General features: G+C 34.2%; 1 protein-coding gene across 1 annotated transcript in view; it reads left to right on the forward strand.

Moving 5' to 3' along the window:
* Positions 1 to 9,324, forward strand: part of LOC146995426 (uncharacterized) — a 31,796-nt gene extending 22,472 nt beyond the window's left edge. The window contains exon 2 of the mRNA XM_085823794.1: positions 3,477 to 9,324. Coding sequence (XP_085679920.1) covers positions 3,477 to 4,260 — 784 coding nt within the window. The 3' untranslated portion in view covers positions 4,261 to 9,324. The remainder of the gene's footprint in view (positions 1 to 3,476) is intronic.
* The last annotated feature ends 18,587 nt before the right edge of the window (positions 9,325 to 27,911 follow it).

Genomic DNA, 27,911 nt, shown 5'->3' on the forward strand with positions numbered 1-27,911 from the left:
AGCTTATAAAAAGAACTCTTATTGTGAATAAGAAGTGATTCGCGATAAGCAAAGAACTATAGTTTCACATTGAATGCAGAAGTGCCAATTTTGAATAATTTTTGCGAAGCGGTATGTGATGAAGGTGCTATTCTCATGGACGATAGTGTTAAATTTAAATATGTGCAGCAGTTTACAGATTTGCAATAAATTTCTGAGTCATCTGAGTTTCAACTAAGTCGGGGAACACGTCATATGCAGTCATTTAAATTTAATATCATGAAAAAATATTTAACCACACACAAAAATAAAATAAACATCTTTTAAATCAACAAATAATTTATTTACGCGATTTTAATTCAGAGCTGAGTTTATTTAAAATAACCTTGAAAATAGTCGAGCATTTTCGAGACTTAAGCGCTGCCCGAGTATCTTGCTAAAATTGTAATGTAGAACTGAACATTGCTTTCAGGCGATTTTTTCCTTCTGTTGAATATACTGAAGAAAAACAAAATTTTCATATAGAAATTCTGAAAATGTCATAAGTTATTAACAAATAAATAGATTCATAGTTTAGTTATATTTAACGAAATTTTGCTTTAACATTTAGATCATTCGTCATTTTCCAAATAACCTAAAAATTGGCTATTTTTTTTTCATTTAAAAGTATTTAAACAAAATATAATTTTCACCACTATTTTGTTTTTACAGTCGGCATGATTTCTGTGATGTTTCCTGGAAAAAACTGGGATAAAGAGAGGAACTAAAGAATTCTTGCAAGTTTTGCTACAAACCTTAATTAAACTAGAAATAAGGCCAAAAATAGTACACTTTTATTATTTATCAGTTTGATAAATGTATGGCCACAATTAAAATAATCGAAGTCCCACATATTCACGTGGCGACATCCAAATGAGGTCCTAAAACAATACCAGAAATTGTGTCTTCAAATTAGCGCACGCTGGCAGATCTCGCCAAATAATCGCTCGTCAGTGGAAATGCAAAACAGCATTGTTCCTGCTTATATTTCTAAAACCTGCAATTATTTAAAATTCTATACATTTTAAATATATGGAAGAATTTAAAACGTACCTTGAAAAACAGGGAACTACTCGTATATGCGCCCCTCAGGTCGCCAAATATTTTTGGCGAGAAACTCCACGCTGCCATATTACTATCTAAATTTTTTGTCTACATTTCGAACCTTAAGCCTAAAATGTCTCCAAAAACCAAGTTTTGAACACACAATTTAAGCTAAAAATCCGAAACAAAAACAAAAAATTTAGATAGCAAAAACGTAAAGTTTCTAACCAAAAATGTTTGACAAGAATCCATGTACACAGCGATATGTTTTAACTTTAAAAAAATCTACGAAGTGCACAATCTAGGCAACGAACGAATCTACGAACTACGCACACCTCGCTTTAATAAATTAACATAACAACAATAAATTTCAAAGAATACCATTCTTTGAATCTTTAAATTTCATCCTGTTTAAACTTAAAAAAAAAAAAAATCCACGAATTGCACAATCTAGGCATTGCGCACAAACCAACAAAATAAACTATAACTAAAATTACAAACAATTCAAAAAACAACAATAACAACAGAAATTCATAGTGAAAAAACAATGAACATTCTACAAAATAAAAACAGTAAAATAAAATGCACGTACCATAATACATTCGTTAATAAAATTTCGCCAGTCACACAAGGTCTGTGAACAAAAGTGCCATGCCATGATCTTCTACATCACGTGCCTTTCTGCGAATCAAAATTTCGAAAGTAACGATAAAAACTTCCTCCAAAGTTAACTTACTACACGAAAACCACGATCCAAATCTTAAACTCCGCTGCACATACTTTACCAGCAAGCATTTAACTGCAAATCCACACAAGAACTATCAGAAACGCCCTTCTTCGTCCGAGTTCTCGTAGCAGCTTCGCATTTCGGACTCCGTTTTAAAAGTCCCTCAGAAATTCCAAAAATACTCTTCGATCCTCATAAACACATCCGTGAACGAAAGACTCGTTAACAACTCCAACATCGTACCTTTTAATACTAAATTTACTTTCCACACAATCTAAACTACGCGGCTAAAATCTTGCCACCACGTTTATCACTGCAACATAGGCCATTTCAAAACACGCGCGACACGAACCAAGGAGCAATTAAACCACTTCAGCAAAAGAGCTTTCAACGTCAAAAGGGTTGCCATATAAACACGCAATCGCGCCAGAAATCAGCGCAGAACACATATCGCCACATTTGGTGATCTTAGGGCGAATATAAGGGTAGAGCCAAAATCAGGAGTTGCATTCCCATTTAGCCGTAAGTAAATCAGGTTCTGAGAGCAGGACTAAAAATTGGATTATTTGAATTTCTCGAAAGCATATTTAGGCTATCTGCTTAAGGGAAGGGATGCCTTCTTGGTGGAGAAAGTATTCACTTAACACATGGGGGAAAATCATGAAAACTCCATTACAACCAATGTATTTGTCAGGATTTAAACCTGGGTCGAACTACCAATGCTCAGCTGACTCATGACTTGGCCACAGATGAGCTTAGACAGTGTAAAGAACGGAAGCAGAAATACGCTAGGATGTCATCGGGTTTGAAATATAAATCCTAAAATATTTTGTATTAAATAGAAGTTTCTGAACAAACTTAACCATATTGTAGCTAATGTTCCGTGTTTTTCCAGCCGCACCATATCCGATTTACATCCGGGTTCTGGCGCTTTTAAAACGAAAAAGCGCAGCACGGTTCTTCGGCCATTATTCGCCAGTTCGCAATTTTCAGTGTCGCACCTATATATACAATTAACTTCAGTTACATTATCGAGAAATTTGTCACTAACTTCTTAGTAGTAAAGAGAGATGTCAAAGTAAAACATAAAATTAGGCAAAGCAACGGCCTTGTGTTCAGCGTAGATTTTAAATCAAGACTAAAAATCTACGCTGAGACTAAAATTTCTCTGATTCTGATTAAAAGGGGTTTGTATCTGTTTGTCTTCGAAATCTATAGTCTTGACTAAAATCTTCTCCAAACACAACATTGTTGCTTTACCTATTGCAATATTTTTTTTTCATATTGTTAATCTGGTACTAATAGTCACAGAAAAATGTTTTCGTATTTCACTCTTCTGTTCATTCATCTCGCTGTTTATAAATGTGTATATTATTATGTTTATATTATTCTTGTTTTATTATTAGCGTGTGAGCCCCTCGCTTTTGTTAGTAGCCCTGACAAATGAAAATTCTTCTTTTTGCTGTTTTCATTTTTGTAACTCCTCGCTCTGTTTTGTCACTTTCAGATTTTTTATTTACATGTATATTTTTAAGCCTATTGTTTATATATTGTTTATATATTTATGTTCATATATTTGTTATTTTAACCTTATTTTTATATATTATATATATTGTTTAAATATCTGCTTCTTTAAAATGGTTGTTCTTATAATCAAATAACGCAAAACAAATTTTACTCTTTTCAGCTTCTTATTCTCCGGATCATGCAATATTGTCAACTGGAAAGTGGCCTTGGAAGTGTATTCCATTTCTCAGTTTTATGCAGTTGCTGAACTTCAGAGCAAATGTCATAATTTTTTCGTTCAAAACCCAGTAACCTCTGAAAATGCCGGAGAAATCATCTGCTATGCCAATTACTTCGGTATCAAGAAAGAGCTCTTAATGTTGGAACGTTTTCTTCAAGATGACTATGTCTCTTCATCGCCATTCCCTATCTACACAGGTTTGTGTACGATCACTACTTCCACATATTTGGAACCATCTGAATTTACCATACCTCTAATCAATGCAGGTCCAAAATCTTTCGATAGCTTATTCCCGGGTGACATAAAAAATGATCTGGAAATTGAATCATTCCAAGGATCGTTTCGAATCACTGGCATCCAAATCAAATTAGAACCGGATAGTAATGAAGTAGGGGAACCTTTGAAAATCTTCTGTGATATCTCTAACACGTACGAAAATATCCACTTTGAGGAAACTAGAGAGAAATCACTAAATTCATTAATCGTGATAAATTTTCGCAGCAAGTTATTAGTAAAACCTGATCAGAAAGCTATGATTAGTGTTGTTATCGATGATTTGAAACCTGCCCTATGTTGGGCTGTCGAAGAAGATTCCATAAAATACCAGTCATATCAAGGGATCTTCCGAATGACAATGAAAAGCAATCGGAAGCTTAAAGATTCTAAACGGAAGAGATTTTTTATAGAAAAGATATTTTATATAATTAGAAAGGAAGCTAATTAGGCTTTTGAAAATTTTATCTAAAATATCAAAGAATCTGGTTTTAAATAATCTATTTTTTAACTTGCTTTTAAACAGTTGGTTGGAACTTTTGTGCAGCGTCCTTAATGACTGAAGTTTTTTTCACGAATTGCATAATACTCATTTTGATGATTTAAATTTTAACTTTTTCAATTTTTTCGTTATGTAATATTACGTTATCAAAGCGTAAAATCACTCCTAAATTTGGAAGCTTTTGCCAGTGTTACAGCAAATCTTTGATGGATAAATGCAATTGAATTAACAGAAACTGAGGAATTCATCTCAAGAATTTTTGTCAATTTCAAATTTATGAACTTTTATTGCAAAAATTATGAATTGAACTTATGAGCTCGTTTTAATATTTATGATTTAGAAAATACGTAACCATGAATAACAGCAAAAACACTTACTGCATCATTTTTATGCATGTATTGTTTTAAGTTATGATAAATTATTTGGTGACGTAAATCGGTCGACAGACCGAGAGAATCTCTATCAGTATTTTGATTAATAGTATGTTGACTAATTACGAACATTTTGAAAATTGTTTGACGTAACTTGAAACAAAATGCTACCAAGATTTTTAGAAGGCATTTTATGTGAGCTCTTTAGTCAAAAATTCTCATACGGAACTCGAAAATAAACCTATTTTTTTAAAGATTTCTCCATCAAAGCATCCTTTTTTAGTCTTTAATCTGCTCTGCCATAATCTTCAATTATGTAATCAAAATTCATCTTCATGTGCCCTCCAGCACCCAAGAAGCTTCAGCAATTTTATTGTTTGGGGACTGCACGTAAAGTAGATATGAGCCCATTTTTCTCTTGAAAAGTTCTCCATGAAATCGTTCCTTTCATTAGGTAAACAAGTTGCTTTCTTGATTAACCTAATCTGTTAAATATCTTCATGTTCCGTAAGAGAAATTTAAAGAATATCATTGTTAGCTGTAGAATTTCTGAGAAATCCTCTTGTATTTAGGACAACCGCTTTTTTTTTTTTTCGTTCATGTACTCGTTAAATCCATTTTACATGCATTTTGCTGTTCACGGGAACATTATCACCCCCTTTGTCTGGATTTCTGTTTCATCTGTTACAATACTTTTCAGAATGATTAACGATTCTAAAAGACTGTTGTTGTATATAATACATGTTGTGATGGTTTTCTAAAGATCTGCTCATGCTGACGATGATCTCAAGTTCTTGGCTGCATATAGGCGCTCAACCAACTGAGCTATGCGGAGTTGGCAACCAGCTTCGGATAATGTTTTCGTAAGAGGCTCGTTTGATTTTTGACTAATGCAAATGATTACATATATAAACGTGTAATTCGACATTTGACGTTTTTTCGGTTTTAAGGTGGTTCAAATGGGGTATGCATTAAGCAAATACGAATTTTGAAAGATGATTATTTCCGAGGTTATTTTTTGCAATATGCACTAGGTACGATATATGCAACGCATATGAGAAAAGGCGATTTCTAACAAAGAATGCTCCTACTTGCTATAAAGACAATGAGAGTAAGAACCAAATTCTGCGAAAAAGCTTGTCACTCACAAGGGCAATATGCCATCTGTAATTGTGGATGTATCACTTGCAATTACCAGTAATCTCATATTTTCTAATAAGACTGAAAACCATAATTTGGTTTAGTTATAGTAATCCTGCCTTTTAGCTTTCTAGTTAGATTGAGCAATTCAAATCTCGTTACGATTTCTGATGCGCACAGTGATATTGAGTTGCATTTCAAACGTAATTTTTTTTAATTATGGAGCGATATTCGATACATAGCATCAGATATTCAGAAAATTACTATAAAACAAACTTTGCTAAATGGCGATGAATTTATAGGCTAATGTGTGCCTTTGGACATACTGAAGTAGGCTTGGCGTATCTATGATGCTTTGTAGATATGCATTTACTTACATTTTTCAGCTTACGATATTTCCAATTTCCAATGAGAGTTAGCGTTCTTTATAAACCGAACGTAAGCGGAGAAGCACTAGCGAACAGCTACAGTTTATTCTGTGATGGGATCAATTAGGATAGCGTTTACGAAGACATCCTTCAGGTTAGGCAAATTACTGTAATGCTCTTTGCCGCAATATAAAAATCCTATGTGGTTTATTTTGGTATCCAACTCATCGGTGTCTGACGTCTAAATATTAATTATTTGGCACGATTTTTCACTCCTAATGAATGGGTTAATTATGTGGATATTTTCTGAGTTTATACCCATGTGTAATATTATCCAATGGCACATAAGCTGTTTTTGTAAATGATAGTCGCATGTAGAATTTCACGAGCAGCGCTGCCAGGAAATTACTAAGGTATACTTTAATGAACCCTGCATAATGGGCAGCTACCGAGGTTTAATTATTTGTATCATAAGATCTCACAAGTGGTCGAGTGGTTTAGACCGGTGACCCGTGATGTGAGGCATAATTCAATACGGAGGCAAAGAGGGAAGCTGCTGAATGGCTTTTTATTTCTTCATATTACTTTGCAAAAGGGCGTAATGTAGCTCTATTGATATTACTTCGCAAAAGAGCATAATGTAGCTCTATTGCTATTGATTTAATTATGATTGAATGAAAGATTTTGCTTTTTCAAGTATGGATGTCGTTGGCATTATATAAGAATAGTATAATTGAGATTTATTTCAAATGGTGTGCTTAAAGATTTATTACAATCATGTTACTATTTTTAGGATAGAGAAGAAATAACCAAGTTAAGAAGGGTTATCGGAGGCCTTCTGATAGATTTAAAGGGGGCTACAGAAGTTAAAGGTAGAATTTTATCTTGCATATAATTCTGCTATTATATAATATAGTATACGACGCAAGCTTAGCCAAGTCAAAGATATGTGTACATGCTTCTTTTGCAGTTTTTAATAGTTGCCGACTGATTCAGACGGCTGCTTTACTGACAGTTTAACCTGGGTTCGATCGCAGTCGAACGGTTGGCTGCATAATTGGTTTTCGTGGTTTTTCTCGTGTGTAACGTGAATATAAGCCCGTTTCCTTTAGAAAATTCCTCCACGAAGGAATCCTTGCTGTTTGACAGATAGCCCTTGAGTGCTTTACCATATTTAAGCAACCTGACTACCTTTTCACACTGTCGAATAGAGAGGGGGGGGAACAAAAATCAGAAGTTCTTAATTTCTTTCCATTATTTTTTCTGTCTACTGTATGAAATATCCTTTCATTACTCTGTCTACTGTCTGTGTACTGTATGAAATGAAAAATTAACTCTCTCCATCTACTGTATGTATATCTGAAATTAAAACAGTAGACCTATGTCTACAGTACTTCACATACAGTAGACATAATCCCTTAGCATAGTATGGTAAGGGAACAAATGTTTTAATTTGTATGAAATGAATACTCATATTTGTACTTTCTGATTATCCCTACCCCCCATGAGTGACCTACTTAGTAGAGATTTTGAATTGACGAAAAATATTTGTTTTGCTAATTTTACTGCCAAGATTTGATAAATAATAAAAAGAAGCATCTTGTAAAAAAGCAAATTTAAAAGGAGGAATTTTTAGGCCGGAATTCACTTTTAATCACCGAGGGATAATACTGAGCGAAGTGATGGTTAGTCTTTCACTGTGCATATGTTTAAGCACATGCATGATTCACACTTGCATTTGGCAGTTCTTGCGTGTGTAAACCCGAAAATAGGCGCCCAAATATGGCGATTCTGAGGAATATCGAAATTGGAGGTGCAGAAAATAGCGAGCTTTTTTTTAAAGAAGTTGTTTGTCACTTTATCTAAGATAAGTAAATTAGAGTTTGCATAAATGTTTGCGTGTCGGAAGGAATTACTGTTTTGCAGCAAAATTGTTACCTTGTGAACAAAATTGGTACAGTGTACATTTAAAACTGGTTTCTTTCAAAACGAGCACTGTATTTATCAATCATCATTATTGAAAAAAACGTGTTCTACTGAAAAATGCCATATTTTAGCAAGAAAAATATTGTTATTTAAGTTCAAGATTAACTGTTTGTTATACAACCTTTACAAAATACAATATTTATTATGAATTAAAAGTGGTGGGTGATAACATGAAACTCGTATTTCGATTTAGCAATGCGATATCTATAACACATAAAAACAAGGTTTTTTTTTAATGTTTTTGGATTTAAAAGGTAGAAGGTTTTAAATAATTGTCCATGAATTATAATATGCTGAATGTAAATACAGATAGGTGCAGAAAATGTATTGTAGTTGATTGGTGTTAAAAATGTTGAATTTAATTCACTTACTTAACTTAAATTTTCCATATTATTGCTGATTATTTAGTTGGTTATATTGCCATTTATTATAGCCATTTTAGGGGATATGAAACAATTCTTACTTTGAAGTACTAAGAATTTTATTTTCACATTAATTTTTTTCTGTAAACGATAACTTCAAAAGCATTTAGAGAAAATTCGGACTAGTTTAAAACAAACTATTAAATTTGAAAATAGCATGTGTTTTTTTTTTTATTTTAAAAATGTTGCGAGTTATTAATGTATCTTATAATTTTGTCCCATCTTTATATGCTTTTCTGAAAGGTATAGGGCAGAATACGCCTGTTTCATACCTTAAAATGGCCGTTTAAGTGCCCCTGTATTGACAATTAAAAGTAACTTCATTATTTTTTATGTTCACTTTGAAATCTGAATCCGAAAAAAAATTGTTCTAAGCAATTTTTATATGTGAGTATCATTAGTTACTTTGTTACATATTATTACAGTATGATGATCTGTAACAGTGTGAATTATATGTATGTGATGTCGTTTTACCTATAAGTGTTCTTTTAATTTGTCATAAAACGCCTTCAAAACTGCAAGGGCGTCTTATATTCGGGTCAATACTGTATTGTATTCATGGCATAAATAATCCTCAATAATCTAAATTTTTATTTAAATATATTCTAAACTTTTACTTTTTATGAAACCATTACTTAACCTAGAAATTTATTTCGTTTTGTACTTTTGAAATAAATGTTTAATAAAATATTTCACTTAATAAATGTGATGTTTCTATCTAATAAATGGCTTTTATTTATTGTGTATCTTCCAGATCTAGAAACTTCATAAAAATATGTATATACTAGTTTTCAAATGCAATATGATTACGATAAAATTGAATGTATATGCACATCCAGTGTGATATATTTTAATACAATAAAAAGGCAAGTACAAACAAAAGAAAGTAATATATATGCTACTGCCTAAAGTGTTTAATTCTGTTAGTTCATTAAATAACTGATTAAAGTGGGTAATAAATTAGTAATTCCACACTTTCACTAATTATTTTATAGAATCACTGGTTCATTTATAGAATAACTAATTAAAGACAAGTAAAGCATAAAATAAACAATTTAACTTGATCATACAACATGCGAAATATTATTTATACAAAGAGGCTACAAAATCGTTTATTACAACAGGATTAGTCAAATTCAGGTATTGAGATATAGATGTAAGCCTATAGAGCAGGGTTTCTCAACCGGTGGTACTTAAAGAAGCGAAGTATTTTCAACTTAAAATTCAAAAATTAAAACCCCAACCTCCTGATAAAGGTTTTTCTCTAACGCTCGCAAAGTTATGCGATCTGAGCTTCAAGATCAAGAGCAATTCCAGAGTGGTAGTTGGAGTAGTACTTTGTAGTGGTGGTACGAAACGTTTTTAGTTTGTGTTTAGATGGTACGCATTAGTCAAAGGGTTGAGAACCGCTGTTATAGAGGCTTCGGAATGGGATTTATTTTGCATTAATTTCATCTTGAGTTTAAAAATCTTATTTAAGAGTTTTTCTTTACCTAGGAACAATCAGTTCATTAAAACACAATTTATAGATCTTTTGGACAACTTTGTCTTCTAAAATATATCTTTCTAAGCACGATATGTAGACAGGCTTACTACATACTTTTGGATATTTTGAATATATTTGAATATTATACTTAATGGCATTATTTGACCTTGTTTTTTTTTTTCAATCAGCGCCTCGGTATCATGTTTCAAGATTAATATTGATGTTCTGTGAATCTCGTACAAAACAAATATTCGGCTATACTTAATCTCTATCCTAAGTTCAGTAAATTATTATTACATAAATATTGCATGTAAATGAAAGTAATGCGTTCGATTTCTCAAGCGAAACAAAAGTTTAAATTATTACTACATAGAGTGTCCTATAAATATTGGTATGGTGTTTAAGAGGAGGTAGGGCACATCAGTAGGATCGAGAACTACATAACAACCTATAGACTGGAAACATCATAGGAAACTGGTGTCAGAGGTACATGAAATGAAGAGACACAAGACAGATTATCAAAATTATTTAATTGCTCACAAATGCCGTAGTAGATGATATCATTTCAAAATGTTACAAAAGATGTTGAAAGTTTCCACCATTACAAGCGATGCGTGCGTTACAGCGAAGACGCGTTACTGTCAAAAACACTTGGATTTGCTTGATATTATTCAGCAGCAGAAACTGTTCTTGCAAGCGGATCTTTTTCAGACTCGACACGTGTTTCATACGCAGTAACTTTAAATATTCCTGCAAAGAATGAAATCGAGAAAGCACGGTGGCAAACAATCGGTCCATTACGCCCAATCTATTGTTAAGCAATCGACACATTCAAACGTCTTCGAAAATATAATGAAGCCACATGTTGCGGCTCGTACTTTTTGGCACAAAATCACGTAAGCCTTGTATAACCTGTTCTAAACAGATTAGATAATACATTTAGCTGGGCATCTGCGGTCTCATTCTGTTGGGACTCTCATAAAACTCCCATAAATATCCATTGTACTGACTAAACATCTAATCTCGCATGAAATATGCCTCATTAGTGAACAAAGTAGAAATAACCATATTGGGCACCTTGATGGAGATATTCCTAATTAAAATGCACACGTGCAGAATGAAGGAGACATGCGCTGTTCCGTTATTTTCCCATGGCAGCAGCGACGGCACATAGACTAGTACTCGGCATTCCTTTCTACCACATCAAACATATTGTATTCATGGAGGACGTATAAGTCACTTGTGACCTGACCTATGTCTACTACCTTTTAAGGACCCATATTCACATAAATTATGGCGCCCATTCGAAGACAAACGGCGATTCGATGCACCTCTTTATGGGAGTCATTCTCAATACAATCATGGAGTTGCTTATGCATTGTTGTCAGCAGATCCATACATTAAATGCATGCCTGCCCTGGTCTCTGTCAAGGCCATCTTGATGGGAGAAGGACGAAGACGTCACGAGGGAGGGCAATAGTACTAAGGCCGTCTTCAAACACTATGGAGCTTAAACAGAGTATACGATTAAGCCAGGGATAAATAGAAGGGCTAGCTCATTTCTTTGTTCGACTCCTCGCCGACGCGAGCCTAATGGGGGCTAGTGGCTAATGGGCACAGTGACGAGGCAATAATCTGACGTCACTGTGATGCCACCTATCCTGATTTCCCGCGTTTAAAACAGTAGTTTCATTGAGCTGCGAGACTATTTTCTAGAGGTTACATATCCCAAATTAATTTTAATAATATATATATATATCTGTTTTCTAATAATGTATATATTTAAAATAATTTATATATATGTAATTTTAGTCAGTTTTTATTTTAAATTCTATATTGTAAAGTATCGTTTACGTAATATGGCTTTTTGCGCTGCAGTAACGTGCCGTAGCACTTACAGAAATGATATGAAATGTATGAAAATGTATGTCTCTATTACAGAAATGTATGAAAGGATGAGATATTTTATTTCATGGGACGAAAGGATCCAAATGAGAGTTTGCTTTTGACGAAAGAATGGATACACAAATGTCAAAGAGAAGCTTCTATTAATGTGAAGAGCGGAAAAATCTGCAGCGAACATTTTCTGTGCAGTGTTTATGAAGATGATATGAAAAATCGCTTGTTTGGATAGCCACAAAAAAAACTGTTGAAATGGAATGCTGTGCCGAAAGTAAATTATGATGACAATAATAAATCGAAATTGATGATGACAATAATAAATCAAATTTTAATGATTTTGAAATAAAACTCACAAATGAAAATGTAGATCATCCTGAATGTTTAAGGATAAACAAGAATGCATTGATAATTTGAAGAACAAAATAATATCCTAAGAAAAATGTATTAAATTGTATTAAAGTATTGAAAAATAGAGAAAAAAAATTTTAGAATGTTTGTTCAGCGACAAAGAAGGTGGACGACATCTAGACAGAAATTGGTATCAGAAATTAAAATCTCAAATAGCGAAATTTGGGGGGGGGGAGCACAAATCAGAGAATTTGGAAAAATGTCTAAAGCCTATTTTTATAAAGACGGAGATTAATTAATGCATTACTGAAAAAAAAATCAGGTGGACTAGTGAAAATATTTCACGTTGCATCGTTATAAGAGCTCTGTCATCTTAAAGCTATGATTTTTGGAAAGAAAAAAAATTTTTTAAAAATTGGAATATCTTTACCTAGTATTATCAAATTAAAGAAATGGTGTTTATTTTATTTTTTAGTGTTTTCTAAATTTTAGTGTAGTCCAAGAATTCAAAGTAATGTTCTTACTCTAAAGAAGGAAAGAGGCGAATATTTGTATTCTGTAGAAAAAATATGCGTTCTCAGTTTCGACGAAATGCATATAGATTGAAAACTCTGCTATGACTCTAAACTGGACTAAGTTGGTTCTTTTCAAAATGTGCAGTTTGTTTTAATCAGAGGTCTCATTTCGCGCTCTGCCTCAAATTACTGAGAAACCACGTTTTAGATAAAGGATTTGTTTTAGAAGATGGAACTGTTTTAAATTTTGATATTATTAAAGAGGTTTTAAATAGAGATTGAGAAGAAATCAAATTGTGTCACAAACTAAAACCGAATTATTTAATGGTCAAGGGAAATGAGAGACAAAACGTCGCTCCAGAGAAAACATTATTTTCAAAAAGTACCGCAAAAGGTATACTCCACCCCACAGGAAATCAAAAAGCATCTGACTTCTATGAGTTAATCGATAATCTCTTCGGTATTATGAATAGTACCAAAATAGTACCAACAAGAATAACAAGTATTTAACAAACTAATTTTGTTAAAGTTATTCTTATTGTATCCTTTGTAACTAATTATTGATTAGATTTTGGGCTAGATTAGCATTTTAGATAAAATATAATAGTATAAAACATCAAAGTAATTGGCATAAAAAGACCTGCTTCCTTTACTCACATTTTTGAAAAATTAAATAACTGTTTTAGGTACTCTGAATAAAGCTATTTTGTCAAAATTAAGGCAACAATCTTATATACATTTATTTAATTGTAATATAGATATAAGTATAAATTACAAAATTATTTAAAAAATATCTATTATATTGAATCGGAAGAGAATTATAACAATGTAAAATTTACAATTAGGCAAAAAATCAATCGTAGGTTAGCAGAAATGTTGCCATATATGTCATATATGTTTAAACATATGTCAATGTAAAGTTGTTTTTTGAGTAAATTTAAATAGCTGCTATTATAGTTATCTTAGAAGCAGTATAAAAATTCTCTCAGTTAGCATGCAAATAAAGAAATTATTAGAAATAAACGTGCATTAAATAAAAAAACTTGCAAATAAAAATAAAAAAAAACCACGGAACTTAATGTTAAAAGAGTAGCACATTTTATCTATTATTTTAAAATTGAGTAAGCATTATTAAATTTTTTAATGGTTCAGTCTAAAATGCATAAAGCAGTAACATTGCCTCTTCCAAATTATAGCTATCTTTCACACACAGCTCATTTTAAACGCTGGTTCAAAAACGCTAATTTCCAAGCTGTGAATTATATTGGCGCGCTCAGTGTCATCATGGCTACGTCATCACTTCTCACTTTCTGCTTCAGGGGGAAAAGCTCTATGAGCTAGCCCTTCTCTTCTAAGTCCTGCGATTAAGCTAGAAGTTATGTAGCATTAACTATGCCTTAACTATAGTAAATTTAACTTTTAGTAAGATGTATCGAAAGTTAAGTTTATTTACTATCTCAATGTTTTTTTGATGTTTCCCTTGAATAATTCTGTTTGACATGTACTTTTTAAAAATTAGTTCGTGTTAAAAAAACAAACACTTTTATGATAAAGAGATTCCCTCTCCCCCGTTTTTATTCATGTTCTAATCATATTTATTACATATGCTATAACACTCATGTTAAATATTAAATAACAATCCAGTAAATTTCTCTTGTATTTTTTCATTTTCAAACTATGTATCCCACACGAATCTCGTAATTTTTATTAGAATAATTTCTTCTTCTAAATTAGACAATAAAAAAATAATAATAAAGTTCTTAAGTTAAAAAAATATTGAGCCCGAGCTTGTACATATATTTTGTACATTCACTAAGCTTAAATAGGGATGTATTAATAATTATAGGCTGCAGCGATTAGTTATATTGCATTAAATAATTCACTGTAATTCCTTTTCCTTTAGTTATTATTTAATTAAGGTGCATAATACAGTGTTAATTGAACTTTTACAGATGCCGCGAAAATGTAGCTTTGAAGACATTTCGATAAGTATTTAAATTTATGAAATAAATGTTTGGTTATGAAAATGAGTATTTTTAATTGCTGCAAATTTTTGCATTGAACATCTTTCTATATGTGTCTATGCATAATAAATGCAAAAAGAATCAATATGTCCAAATCATTGTGTAAATCAAATAATGAAGAAATGGAATGCATTTATATCGCTATATTCCCAGATTAATTTAAAAGTAATATATTTTATCTTAAAATTATGATATTAACAATTAAATTGTAAATATTGATAAATATTATATCTAAGAAATGCATAATTCTCTCTTGAATGTCAATTCTTTTGACGTAACGTGAAATATTGTTACGAATTTGGCATTTAAATAATTAACGTTAGTTGAATTGTAAATTAAATGGTTTTATTTCCCGCGCAGTGCAGCGCGTGACGAATATTAAAAGAAAGCTAAGCCGGAAAATTGAAAATACAAGAGCGCGTGCATTTAACATTTAATAAATATCTCTTTTTGATTTCGAGAAAGTTCCAGAAAATTCTCGCGCTCGATTTAAAATCTTATAAATAGACGGAAAACCTCTCAATTCAATGAAGTGTCACCACTGTCAGAGGTATGGCCACAGTCGTGCTCACTGTAAGCACAAGCCCAGGTGTTTAAAATGCGGGCAAAACCATATTACTACTACATGCACAAAAGACAGAAACTTACCCGGCAAATGTTGCCTCTGCGGAGGCCCCCACATTAGTTCGTACCGTGGTTGCGAAATGCATCCGGATAATTTAAAAAGAAAAATTGCAGAAAAAGAATTCCAAAAAGAAGCGAGAAAAACTTCAAAAAATAATCCCCCTGATATCAACTTAGAAAATTTCCCACCTCTGCCAAGAAGAAACATAACCCAAAATAGCAGTGAAAATGTTAATGAGCAGAATGCTTCATCCACCAATCAGGACGCAGCTGTCGAAAGTGAGAACTTAGGCTCCGTTTCCGATTTCATGATTTGACTGAAGAAATTATTCCTGCAAGGAAAAATTTTCTTCGAGCGGTTCTTAAAATCTAAATCAATATTGGAAAAACTCCAAGTCGGCTGGGAAGCCTTTGAACTTTTATCAAGCATCAATTATGAATTTTAACCACATTAACAGTAATTCAAGAACTCACCTCACTGCCCCCAGCAGTTTAAACCTCGCATTTTTTAACGCCAACGGTATTCGCCACAAGAACGTTGAAGTTGCAAACTTCCTTAATCACCATAATATTGATGTGTTTCTAGTGAATGAAACTTGGCTCAGACCTAATGATAAGTTCAAGATCAATGGTTACAACGCATTCAGGACGGACAGAGACCATAACAGGGGCGGCGGTACTATGATATTAATTAAAAGGCATCTGCACGCCAACGAGTTTAATATTCCCAATAGCAGCAGCATTGAAACCACTGCGATCGTTGTGCATTCGTCGCACAAATGAGCCGATTGTCATCATCTCGGCTTATAATCCCCCCAGAAACATTCTCACCAGAAATGACTTGCAAATTTTTAACAATATCACTCACCCTGTTATTATAGCAGGGGACCTGAATTCTAAACATCATAGCTGGAATTGTCAAAGAAATAGCACAAATGGCAACAAACTTTATAACTTTATAGCTATGCTCTTACGAATAACCTTAGAATTTTTGGACCAATGGAACCTACCAGGTATCATCATACAGGCAGCTCGGATGTTCTCGACATTGTTATTACAAAAAATATCCAGCAAATCCCTTTCCTACAGGTGATTAATCAATTAACCTCTGACCATCTCCCTGTTAAATTTACTTACCATGGCTTTGAGAAGACCTTGCCTTTAAAGAAAATTATAAACTGGCAGAAATTCAATAATTCTCTGGAACAATTACCTGCACACCCGGCTCTTGCCGATATTGTAGACATTGAGTACAATATCACTAAGATCAATAGTAAAATTAAGAAAGCCCTTGATGATTCCACCAAATTCAAAGATTATAAGAAAGACAAGCTCCCCGACCCCACCATTGAGAAAATAAAAGACAAAAACCGCACAGCAAAAATCTGGCGAAGAACAGGCGATCCTACTGTTAAAAGAAATCTGAACAGAAAAATTAGGAACATCAAGATCCTCCTCCTAGAGTACAGATCAAATTGTTGGGACGATTTCTTAGACTCCATGGATTTCTCTCCGAATACAGTCTGGCGTATTGGAAATTCCTTAAGGAATACTAATAACAGAAATATTGGTCCTCTCCACACCAGTAGTGGAATTGCTTATTCTGAACATGACATGGCTGAAGTACTTGCGCAGCATCTAGAAAAGACTTTCACCAATCATGCCTCTAATAATGATGAGACAGATGAAGAAGTCGATAATTTCATTAACCACCTAGCTGACAGAAATTGTAATAATCACTTCAAACCAACTTCTCCAACAGAAATAAGTTATATAATTAGCAACTTTAAGTCCAGGAAAGCTCCCGGCTACGATAGCATCACCAATACGGTTCTCAAAGCTCTCCCAAGAACCTACGTAGTCCTCATTACAAACATAGTCAATGCTTGTATGAGGCTCGATTACTTTCCGCAACAGTGGAAGCACGCGCAGATAATTACGTTTGTCAAGCCGGGGAAAAATCCAAAGGACTTAAACTCCTACCGTCCGATCAGCCTTCTCCCCAGTTTGGGAAAGGTATTTGAGCGTGTGCTCCAAAAGAGATTAACTCAACATCTAGAGGATAAAAAAATTATATCTAAAGAGCAGTTTGGTTTTAGAGCCGGTCATAGTACCGTGCACCAACTACTGAACGTTACAGAATTTATTGCAGACTCCTTCGCAAAAAAGAACACAATCGCCAGCTGCTTTCTAGATATAGAAAAAGCATTTGACAAGGTGTGGCATGAGGGTCTCCTCTACAAGCTGCACCTTCTTCATCTGCCCATCAGTTTTATTAAGCTCATGAAAAGCTATCTTAAAAACAGGACCTTTCAGGTAAAAATTAATGACTCTCTCTCTTCAAGAAAAAGAATTAAAAGCGGAGTGGCTCAAGGAAGCGTTCTGGGACCGCTTCTGTTTAATATCTACACGAATGATATGCCGGTTCCTTTGAATGCAAAAGTAGTGAAATATGCCGACGACACAGCAATTTTAACCAAGTCGCTAAAACCTCAGCTCGCTGTAGATAAACTTGAAAGCGCAGTAAATATCATAACACACTATTATGATTCATGGAAATTAAAAGTAAATCCGTCAAAGAGCCAAATTCTCCTTTTCAGACGTCATCGGAAGTTCACTCCTGTGAATGTAAATATAAAAATTAATGATCAAGCCCTAGCAATTGTTTCAAGTACCAAGTATCTAGGAGTGGTCTTCGACTCACAGCTGTTATTCAAAGAACACACGGAGTATGCCTTGCGCAAAGCCACCGCTGCTAAAATGTCTCTTTACCCTTTAATAAGAAGAAATGCTAAATTAAATATCAGTCTCAAGAAGATCTATACCAGCTTAATAAGACCCACCGTACTTTATGCAGCGCCTATCTGGGCCACTGTGTACAAGACTTATAAACACAAACTACAGGTCTTTCAGAACAAAATACTCAGACAAATTGTTGACTCCCCATGGTTTGTACGTAACCTGCAGATACATAAAGAACTAAAAATAAGACCCATAGCTGATCAAATTCTCACCACGAGCCACAATTTCTATGCTAAAATAGAACTTTCTCAATACGAACATATCCGTAATCTGATAAATTATGATCCTACTATAGAAATTACAGCAAAGCGCCCAAGAGGCATCTTCCGTAACAGCAAATGGTAAATGTGTATATATTGTACATAGTAGTATTATCTTTATTTTATCTTCATTGTGTCATTTTACCAATGTCTTTGAAACTTTATAGACTTATGGACATGATCCGTGTACCTGGATCTTCAAAGCACTGATCTTATATTTGTCATTTTCGTAATCTTTTTATTGTTATATCAGAGACTTTGTAATATTGTGGACTTATGGACATGATCCGTGTACCTGGATCTTCAAAACTCTGATTATTTATTGCTAGTGTAAAATGTTTTTCACCATTTGCTACTTCGCTCAAATACCGCCGTCCCTATATGTACATAGTGTATAGTTTCAGTAACTCATGTGCCTCAGTGTTGTACAAGAACTTTAGTGTTTAATTTCTCAGACCAAGACTTCACTGAATTGTGATATCTACTATTTCAAGATAGCTGTGAACAGTTCACGGGAGGGTGATCCCCACGTGACTACCACTGTCCAATCTGTGTTTTACAGCAAGGATGAATTTGAATATTTTGTTTAGCTAATCTGTTGCACTTAGTTGTGCCATTTGTCTTCATTTAGATCGCGATATTAGTTTAATTATTCCAATCTGGATAACCTGTTTCAAAACTTGATAATTATTAATATATCCAATATTTTTCATTGCACGCGTAAGCTGCTTTGCTCGGAGTCTGAACTTGGGTGGGTGACCACCCACGTGACAGGCTCCTGCCAATCATCTCCCTCCACTCCACCTACATTTCACAAAATTTCACAAGTTTCGCCTAGTTGGCGCGGCGTAAATCGCCTTAATTTAAAACTTAAGTACCAACGCCTTAGGGTAATTTACCAACAGAGACGGTTAAAGTAGCGGTTGACTACTAATTTCCGCCTAGCCATTGACTCGATTTCGATTTCGATTTCGATTTCAATTCGATGAGTTATTTAGTTTGTTGTTGTTTTAAGAGTTTGTTTAGAAAACTACTCTTGTTGATTGTAGCGAATTCGCGGATTAGCTTTCTTTAGCTGTTTTGAATTAAGTTCTCTTGAACGTTTGAGTAGTTAGAAGATACTACTGTGATATATTGTGATACTGCACGATTATTTGAGGACATTTAATCATATTTGTTGTGATAATAATAAATTTTCTTCATTTGTCATCGGACTTGTGCATTCATTTCGTAACGAATCCGTACGCACGCAACAATATTAATATTTGTAGCTCTCGGATTTCTGGGTACGATATGAGGCAGCAAAAACCTAGTTGTATTGCTTGGAAATAAGAGAAAATATTTAGTTTTCAATGCTAGTTTCAATGTGGTTAGAATTTTGATATAATATTCATTTTAATTAGTTTAAAACTATTTGAGTTTGCATATCTTACGTTAGCTACTTATGACAGCATTCGAAACAACCTACATGTTTGACAAAGGGTAGGGTCCTTGACCCAGGCACCCTGGTGTTACACCGCTTCTAAGTGCGACGTCATGGGTTAATATGCAATTCTCGGTGTTTTTCACGTGCCCTATCTGCCCATAAAATTAGTACAAATATTTATGTAATAGCCTATATAAAATTTTATAGTCGGTTGAAAATGATGGACACGTTTCGGACCAGTAGTTCTGATTTTGCAGACTTTTGAATTTGGAACTTAAATTGAAATCATCCTATATATCGCAATATATAAGCTACTAATTCAGAAGTCAAACAACAAAAATCAGTGTTATATTTTCAAATTTTCACAGGAGCAACCTTGAAGAGTACGGAAAACATAGGAATAAAATGAAGCTAACTTTTGTTTAGTCGTGTACTCCAAATCGCCAAACTACCCCTTGATGAAGAACTAAATTATTTAAAAGCAATAACTATTGACAGGGGCTTTTCATTCAACATTACTAATCAAGCAGTTAAAAAATTCTCATCTCAGCATACTAAAAGGCACACTCTTGTTTTAGAAGATTATAAAAATTATGTTGTCATTCCCTTCTTTCCATCAATTAGCTATAAAGTTGCACATATTTTGCAGAAATTTAACTTTCGGGTCGTTTATTCTCCCATCAATAAAGTTCTGAATTCCATACTCAAGGACCCCCATTCCGGATATGAATTCCTGGGGTATTTATAGGATTCCTTGCCAGTGTGGTTTAATTTACTTTGGCCAAACTAAGAGAGTCTTAAAATTTCGCGTCGAGGAACATGAGGCATATGTTAGAAAAAAAGAAACACAGAAGTCTTCTGTTGCATTGTTCTGCAACATTGTTGGTCCGAAAATCATACTTTCAATTTTTCTGCTGCCAAAATTATTCAAAAAACATCTTTCATTGAAGAACTGGATTTTCTAGAGGATTTTCACATTCAAAAAAATCTTTCTGTTCTAGTTAACGATCCTAATTCCGATCCATCTTTGCCTTCGGCCTTTAGAGAAATTATGTTTTAGTTCTGGTTTCATTAACAGATGGCGCCACTAGCTTATTTTCTGTCCAGGCTTTCTTATCTTATCTAATCATTATATCCTATCTCGTTCATTTGCGCTTTTGCAGCCTTCGAAACTAGTCCTGTGAAAATTTGAAAATATAACGCTGATTTTTGTTGTTTGACTTGTGAATTAGTATTTGTTCGGCGTGTTATCGTGTCTTAATTATATTAGCTACTGTTAACAAGCGGAATGATAATATCGTTTAATTTATAGTTTAGAAGGTCGTTATTCCATGTAATAACTAATTAAAGTGTGGAATGAGAATTTACACTACAATATTTACACTACTATACACTACAAGTGACTTCATCAATTATTTCATGGTAAACTAGGTGGTCTATGAAATAACGGATTTCATACTTCAACGGTAACATATGTATGCAATACACTATCATGTATACAATTTTTATGTAGTTGCAAACTGCTCTGACAAAAATGGTATAGCCATGCATGGATAAAAAAAAAAACAGTTATAGACTCATGAAAGTGATTAGTTACCAGCTTAACCAAAATTAACCTGGAGTAATTAGTATTTGGATTACGGGTTTAGACCATGGAACACTGCACTCTAACGCATTAGTTAAGAATCTAGGAAAACAAGATAATCATTAATAACATTGATTAAAATCAGAAACACAAATTAACAATCGTATATTATTTGTGTCGCTACAGTATTCAGTTAGCCTGTGGTTTCCTTAACGAGTTTTTAAGAGCATTTTCTACTCCAGGGTTTCAAAGCATACTCTGTATTTGTTGTGTCTGGTAAATTTTGTAGAATGCGTTAGTTATATTTTTTAACTTTCTCTTTTATTTTAAGATCTGTCATACGATAGGGTTGAAAATATCAGAAGTTGAAGAATCATTGTTGAATGATCCCCCTGAAATCGAGCGCCTTTAGTGACAGACAAGCTTCAGAAGCTGAGATCCTCTGACATTAGACATAAAGTTACGGCTTTTGCAATGTTAAAGCAAAGACTTTACTGAGAAATATTATTACTACTGTTGTATAAGATCATGCCATCCAACACCTCTTAGCGGCCATTGGTCTTTAAATTGCAAATTTTGCGGTGAAAGCATAAGAATTTCCTATCTTCTTGTTGCTCATCGAAAACGTAACAGTTGTCAGAATTAAGTATGTGTATTTAATTATGGCAAAGCACACTAGGGCTATTTGCCTAAGAGGAGGGATGCCTTCGTGGAGGACTTTCTAAGGGAAACTGGCTCGTATACACGTTACACATGGGAAAAACCACGAAATCACCCATGCAGTCAGCCCGTTCGCGGGATTCGAACCTCGGACCGAACTACCAGTGTTCAGCGACTTTACCGCTCGGCCGCTGGTGGGCCCTGTCAGACTTAAGAGAAGGCTAAATACGAATTGATGTTAAAGTGTATTCTTTGGCGCAATGGTTAAAAATATTCCCGTTAGTACGTGATCTTTTTCAGGCGCAATTGTGCCGCTTTTATATTTGAATAAATCTAAAAGGGTAAGGTGGTGTATTTAATTATGGCAAAGCACACTAGGGCTATCTGCCTAAGGGGAGGGATGCCTTTCGTGGAGGACTTTCTAAGGGAAACTGGCTCGTATACACGTTACACATGGGGAAAACCACGAAAACGCCCATGCAGCCAGCCCGTTCGCGGGATTCGAACCTCGGACCGAACTACCAGTGTTCAGCGTCTTTACCGCTCGGCCGCTGGTGGGCCTAAAAAGGGTAAGGAACCAGCAATATAGGAAAGAAATTAACGTTAAGGTAACCATGAGTTTGTGATATCTATGATTTAAGATTTGATAAGTTTTGTTTCCTTTCTTCTCCCTAAATGTGGTCGAAAATGTAGAATTTCAGTCTTAAATAACTTTGAAAATCAATGCAAGAGTCGGTAAAGTTGTTTCTAAGTATCTTCTAAACATTTGTTCGTATAAAGGTATAGAATGCGTGTGTTTAATTTGTAATCATACAAATGAATACTTTAATAATCATAATTTTTCCTGTTTGGGATTTGTTACCAAAAATTTTATTTAGAGAATCCCTTCACTTGCAAGTCACTGTATATTCCTTTGATAATGTATCTCCAGTAAACGTTGTAATCGGAAACTCATATTAAGGATCAATATTTAAGAAAATAATGCCTATAGTAATTTTGTGTATAACAATATTATGAAATCTTAAACAAAGTGTTTCTGGTACTCTTCTGTTCTCGCGACCAGATTCAAAAAGCTATGTATTTATGCACGTGTGTTTGTATGTGTATAAAAACATACACAAGCATACACATGTGCATACATCACGAAGACAAAATTGACAGAAATCGTTATCTCTGAACAATATTAGTCTAATAATCACACAGAAATAATAAATTGCATTTAAATCAATGTTTAAATGCTTGCCAAGTATTTCAATGATTAAAAAAATAGGTACTATACCGTTTTGAGGACCGTAAAAATCGCCAAACTATTGTTCATGCCAGTGCTGCTAAAAATAATCGCGGCAACCCTAAAGCAAGAAAGGAAGTGTAATAGTAAATGACTATTTAAGATTTTATTGTTTTAATTTAGATGAAAGGTTCATTTCATATAATACTTTTTATTATAATAATTTATATAAAAAAGGCTAGACATAGCTGAATGGAAGCATAAGAGTAAATAACTATTTCAGATCATTATTATTTTTTTCCCAATGGCAAATTGTGAACAATTACAAATGTAACTCAGTCCACAGATCATTATTATAATTTATATATATATATATATATAAAGGTTAAACGTAACTGAATGGATTCCTGCACTGCTATTTCGTTACCGAGTTATCGCTAAAGCATAATTTCATCTCGTTGGTGTTTCAAACATAATTTTCTGTAATGAATAATGTCTTTCCTTTGAAAAAATTCTATTGCAGACTTTTCATCATGGGCAATTCCCAAATTGTTAAATCCATAGGATATCAAAAAAGGATTTAAAAATTAAACTAGTATTTCAATGGCGTCTTAAAAAATGTCTAAACTTACGCAATTTGAAATCGGCTCGTACGCTAGATTTGGCGCACTTTTAAATGGGAGCGTTTGCCAGATTTAGCGCATACATTTTCGCTGCAATTTTTTTACGGTCCTCAAAACGGAATAGTACCAAAAGGGGTATATTTCTTTCAATGAATTACCAACATATAGGCTTCATCTGGCACGAATCAAAAGTGACCTCGAGAAGTCCGTGTTAGCTCGTTAAATTTCAAAATAGCTTTAAAATTTATAGTATCAGTTCTAAATTTACCTCATAAACAATATGCGCATTTTAGTTTCAACAGATTTTGTTTTTCTAAATTCTTAATCTCTGCTAGCTAGTCTAAAGGATTTGCTACCTTTTCATTAGTACAGGAAAAAGTATTTTAGAAAAATTTAGATTGCAGCTGAGATAAAATTCCATTTTCAACCATGGAAGAATCTGGTGCATACGATTGGCAGAAACATGACATATACGAGCCAGAATAAGCTACAGCAGAACTATCACTCTCTCAGTCTTGCTTTAATAGGGTTCAGAATTACCTATCGGATTTGGTTCTGTTCTCCAACGCCAACAAGCACCAACCACCAGGATACCCTCATTTGATGGTAACAATGATGGCTCATTTTATTGTAACAATGAGGTTCTTTGGGTGCTATACCCAATTCAATACTGACTCGAAGCTCAGGATAATATTTCTCTATATCTGACGACCTCTGCGATAGTTTAGGGCCATACAAGAAATACCATCCTTCACAAAACAAACAAGTTAACAGCAGAAAAGGCTCAAGTCGCAAAACACGTTCTAACAGGCGCTAATTCTTGCCAATCTAATCTTGATTCCTTTACTTTTATTCCTTCGAAGTCTGCTTCAGCTGGATTTAGAACTGATCCACCAGCCTGTGTTTCATTTCAGTGCTATTAATTTGGCTTGTCCATGTAAGATAGCATTTAAAGAGCTGATGAGAGAAATGCATAAATCATCATTAGGTCATTAGAAGTATAGATATGGACATTGTATGTTTTACCCTGCTACAAAATACCTCTAAAATAACTCGATGATATTGTTAACAAAATGCAAAATCCTAGATGATCAGTCCATCTTTCTTTAAAGTAGTAGTAGCAGTAGTAGTAAGTTTTACTGGCGCAAAACTCTAAAGGTTATCTGCGCCGAATACATGTCAGTTATTTCCTTATACAAATGAGGCTTAGACAAAACAGATGAACAGACAAGATTAAAAACCATGGAAATTCATAAAATACAAAGAAGCTAAAAATGATGGATGCTAAGGTGAACTCTCTTATCATGCATGTGATTTGTACAGGTGTAAAATCCTAACACATGAAATATGTTAAAATAGATATTCTTAAGATAACAAGATACAACATCAAAACAAAATCAAATTAAATAATAAAAACCTGACTCTTTCAGATATTGATATAAATTAGTATTCACCTCTTTCTCAATTAAACGGTCAAGAGGCAAGTCATATTCCTTAAAATGTTTCAACCGAAGTCTTTTAAAATATGGACACTTAACTAACTGATGATGAACTGAGATGACTGCATCACAGTGGGAGCAAATTGGTTCACACTCTGCTTTTAGTAAATAGTTGTGGGTAATTCGTGAGTGACCAATTCTAAGTCAAGTAAGTAGGACTTCTCTTTCCGGTTCCTAGTAGTATCCCAGTATTCAATTCTAGTTTTCACACTTCTTAACTTATTATCTACTTGACCATCCCAGTATTTCTGCCATTTATCTAATATTTTCTTTTTGATAACTTTCCTGATATCGTTAGGAAGGGCAGTGCAACTGTACATATCGATAGCCGACTTTGCTTTTGCGTCTGTTAGCTCATTACCTCTTATGCCTACATGCTCGGGTATCCAGCAGTACAAGACCTCATTCCCACACTGCCTTAAATTTAGATCGAGAATGATAATATCTACTATGGCAGGGTTCTGGGCATCACTAAATGCTTCTAATGCTTTTAAGGCAATAAGCGAGTCGGTGTATATTACAAATGTTTTCTCACTTAAAGTGGATATAAATGAGAGTGCACAATAAATAGCAGTCAATTCCAATGTAAGAACTTAAGAAGCGTCAGGCAATCGTCTGCCTACAATGTGGTCTCCAATAATAAAAGATATGCCAACATGTCCACCTGCTTTTGATCCGTCAGTAAATACTGGAATATAACTACTGTAATTTTTCCTATGCTCAAGTAAAAGCTGCCTGTACACTAACTCGTTAGTTTCTCTTTTGACAAAATGTTGAAAAATATCGAGGACCTGAAACTGAATATATTCTTAAGGTGGTATTTCAAAATATTTTACTGCCTGGGTGCTCAACTGTGTCATTTGATATTCTTCAAGTAGTGAGCGAACCCTCAGCAAAAAATACGGTACACAAGAAGGTCGAGCATTAAGCAGACGCTCACACATATCATCCAACAGATCCGCCTTACAAGGATGGTCAGGTAGTGATAATATCTTAAACTAGTAGCACAGAGCCAACTGCTCACGCCTTAAATTTAGTGAAGGTTCATAGCAATTGTCTCTCCACATACCTCATATCTGCCCCTTGGGAACTTATCTGGAGATCGTCAACATATAAAAAGCCTGAGACACTTGCAGGAAGTTCCTTTAGAACAGAGTTTATTTTTAAACTGAAAAGTGTCACACTCAGAACACAGCTTTGAGGCACACTCTCTTCTTGTACAAAGACATCTGAAAGTACCGAGCCAATTTTTACTTGATAGGTCCTCGCCTTCAAGAAATTTTGGATAAGGATAGGCAGGTTGCCTCGCAAGCCACTACTGTGTATGTCACACAAAATACCGTATCTCCACGTCTTATCGTAAGCTTTTTCTATGTCGAAGAAGACAGAAACCAGGTGGTTTCTTCTGACAAAGGCTTTATGAATAGAGGTTTCCAGAAGGAGCATATTGTAGATGATAGTTCTGCCTCTACGGAAACCACTCTGATATGGGGAGATAATGTTGTATTTTTCAAGGTAATATACTAGACGGTGGTTAACCATTTTTTGAAACAGTTTGCAAAGACAACTGGTGAGGGCTATCGGCCGGTAGTTGGAAGGATTTTTCGAATCTTTTCCTGGCTTTGCTATAGGTATAACTATAGCTTTCTTCCAGGCACTAGGAAAGTTGTGCTCCTTCCACACTCGATTATAAAGAGCAAGAAGGGTAGTCAGTGACTTAAAGGAAAGATGCTTCAGCATTTCCATAGCTTATATCATCTGGACCGGGACTAGATTTATGAGTATGGGAGAAAGCTCTCTTTAGCTCAAACATGCTGAAATCACCATTATAGGGTTCCAAGTTGGAAAAATTGAAACGAATGGGTAACTTCTCGGACTGATGCTTAAAAGAAAGAAAGGCTGGTGGGTAATTACTGCCACTGCAAATGGCAGCAAAGGTCTCACAGATGGCATTTGCTATTTCAGCAGTATTGCTAATCATCCGGCCATCTTTTTCCAGAAGAGAGAGTGAATGGTCTTTATATATCCCACATCCCTTTCTAACTCTTTCCCAAATGTTTTTGCTTGGCGTACAGGATGTTATTGATGACACATAGGTGATCCAAGAATCCCTCTGGCTCTGCCGTCTTACCCGTCTTGCGTTTGCTTTAGCTTTCTTGAAGGCAATAAGATTTAACAAAGTGGGGTATCTACGAAAGACTCCCCAAACTTTTCTCTGTTGTCTCAGTGATTCCTGGCAATCACGGTGCCACCATGGTTTTGAGTATTTCCGGAAACTTGTAGATGTGAGTGGTATAGAAATCGTAGCTTCCTGAATGATTGTATGTGTAA

This window comes from Stegodyphus dumicola, chromosome 9, assembly GCF_044657685.1.
Source record: "Stegodyphus dumicola isolate Sdum_Otavi_A_Nest chromosome 9, ASM4465768v1".
NCBI lineage: Eukaryota > Metazoa > Arthropoda > Arachnida > Araneae > Eresidae > Stegodyphus > Stegodyphus dumicola.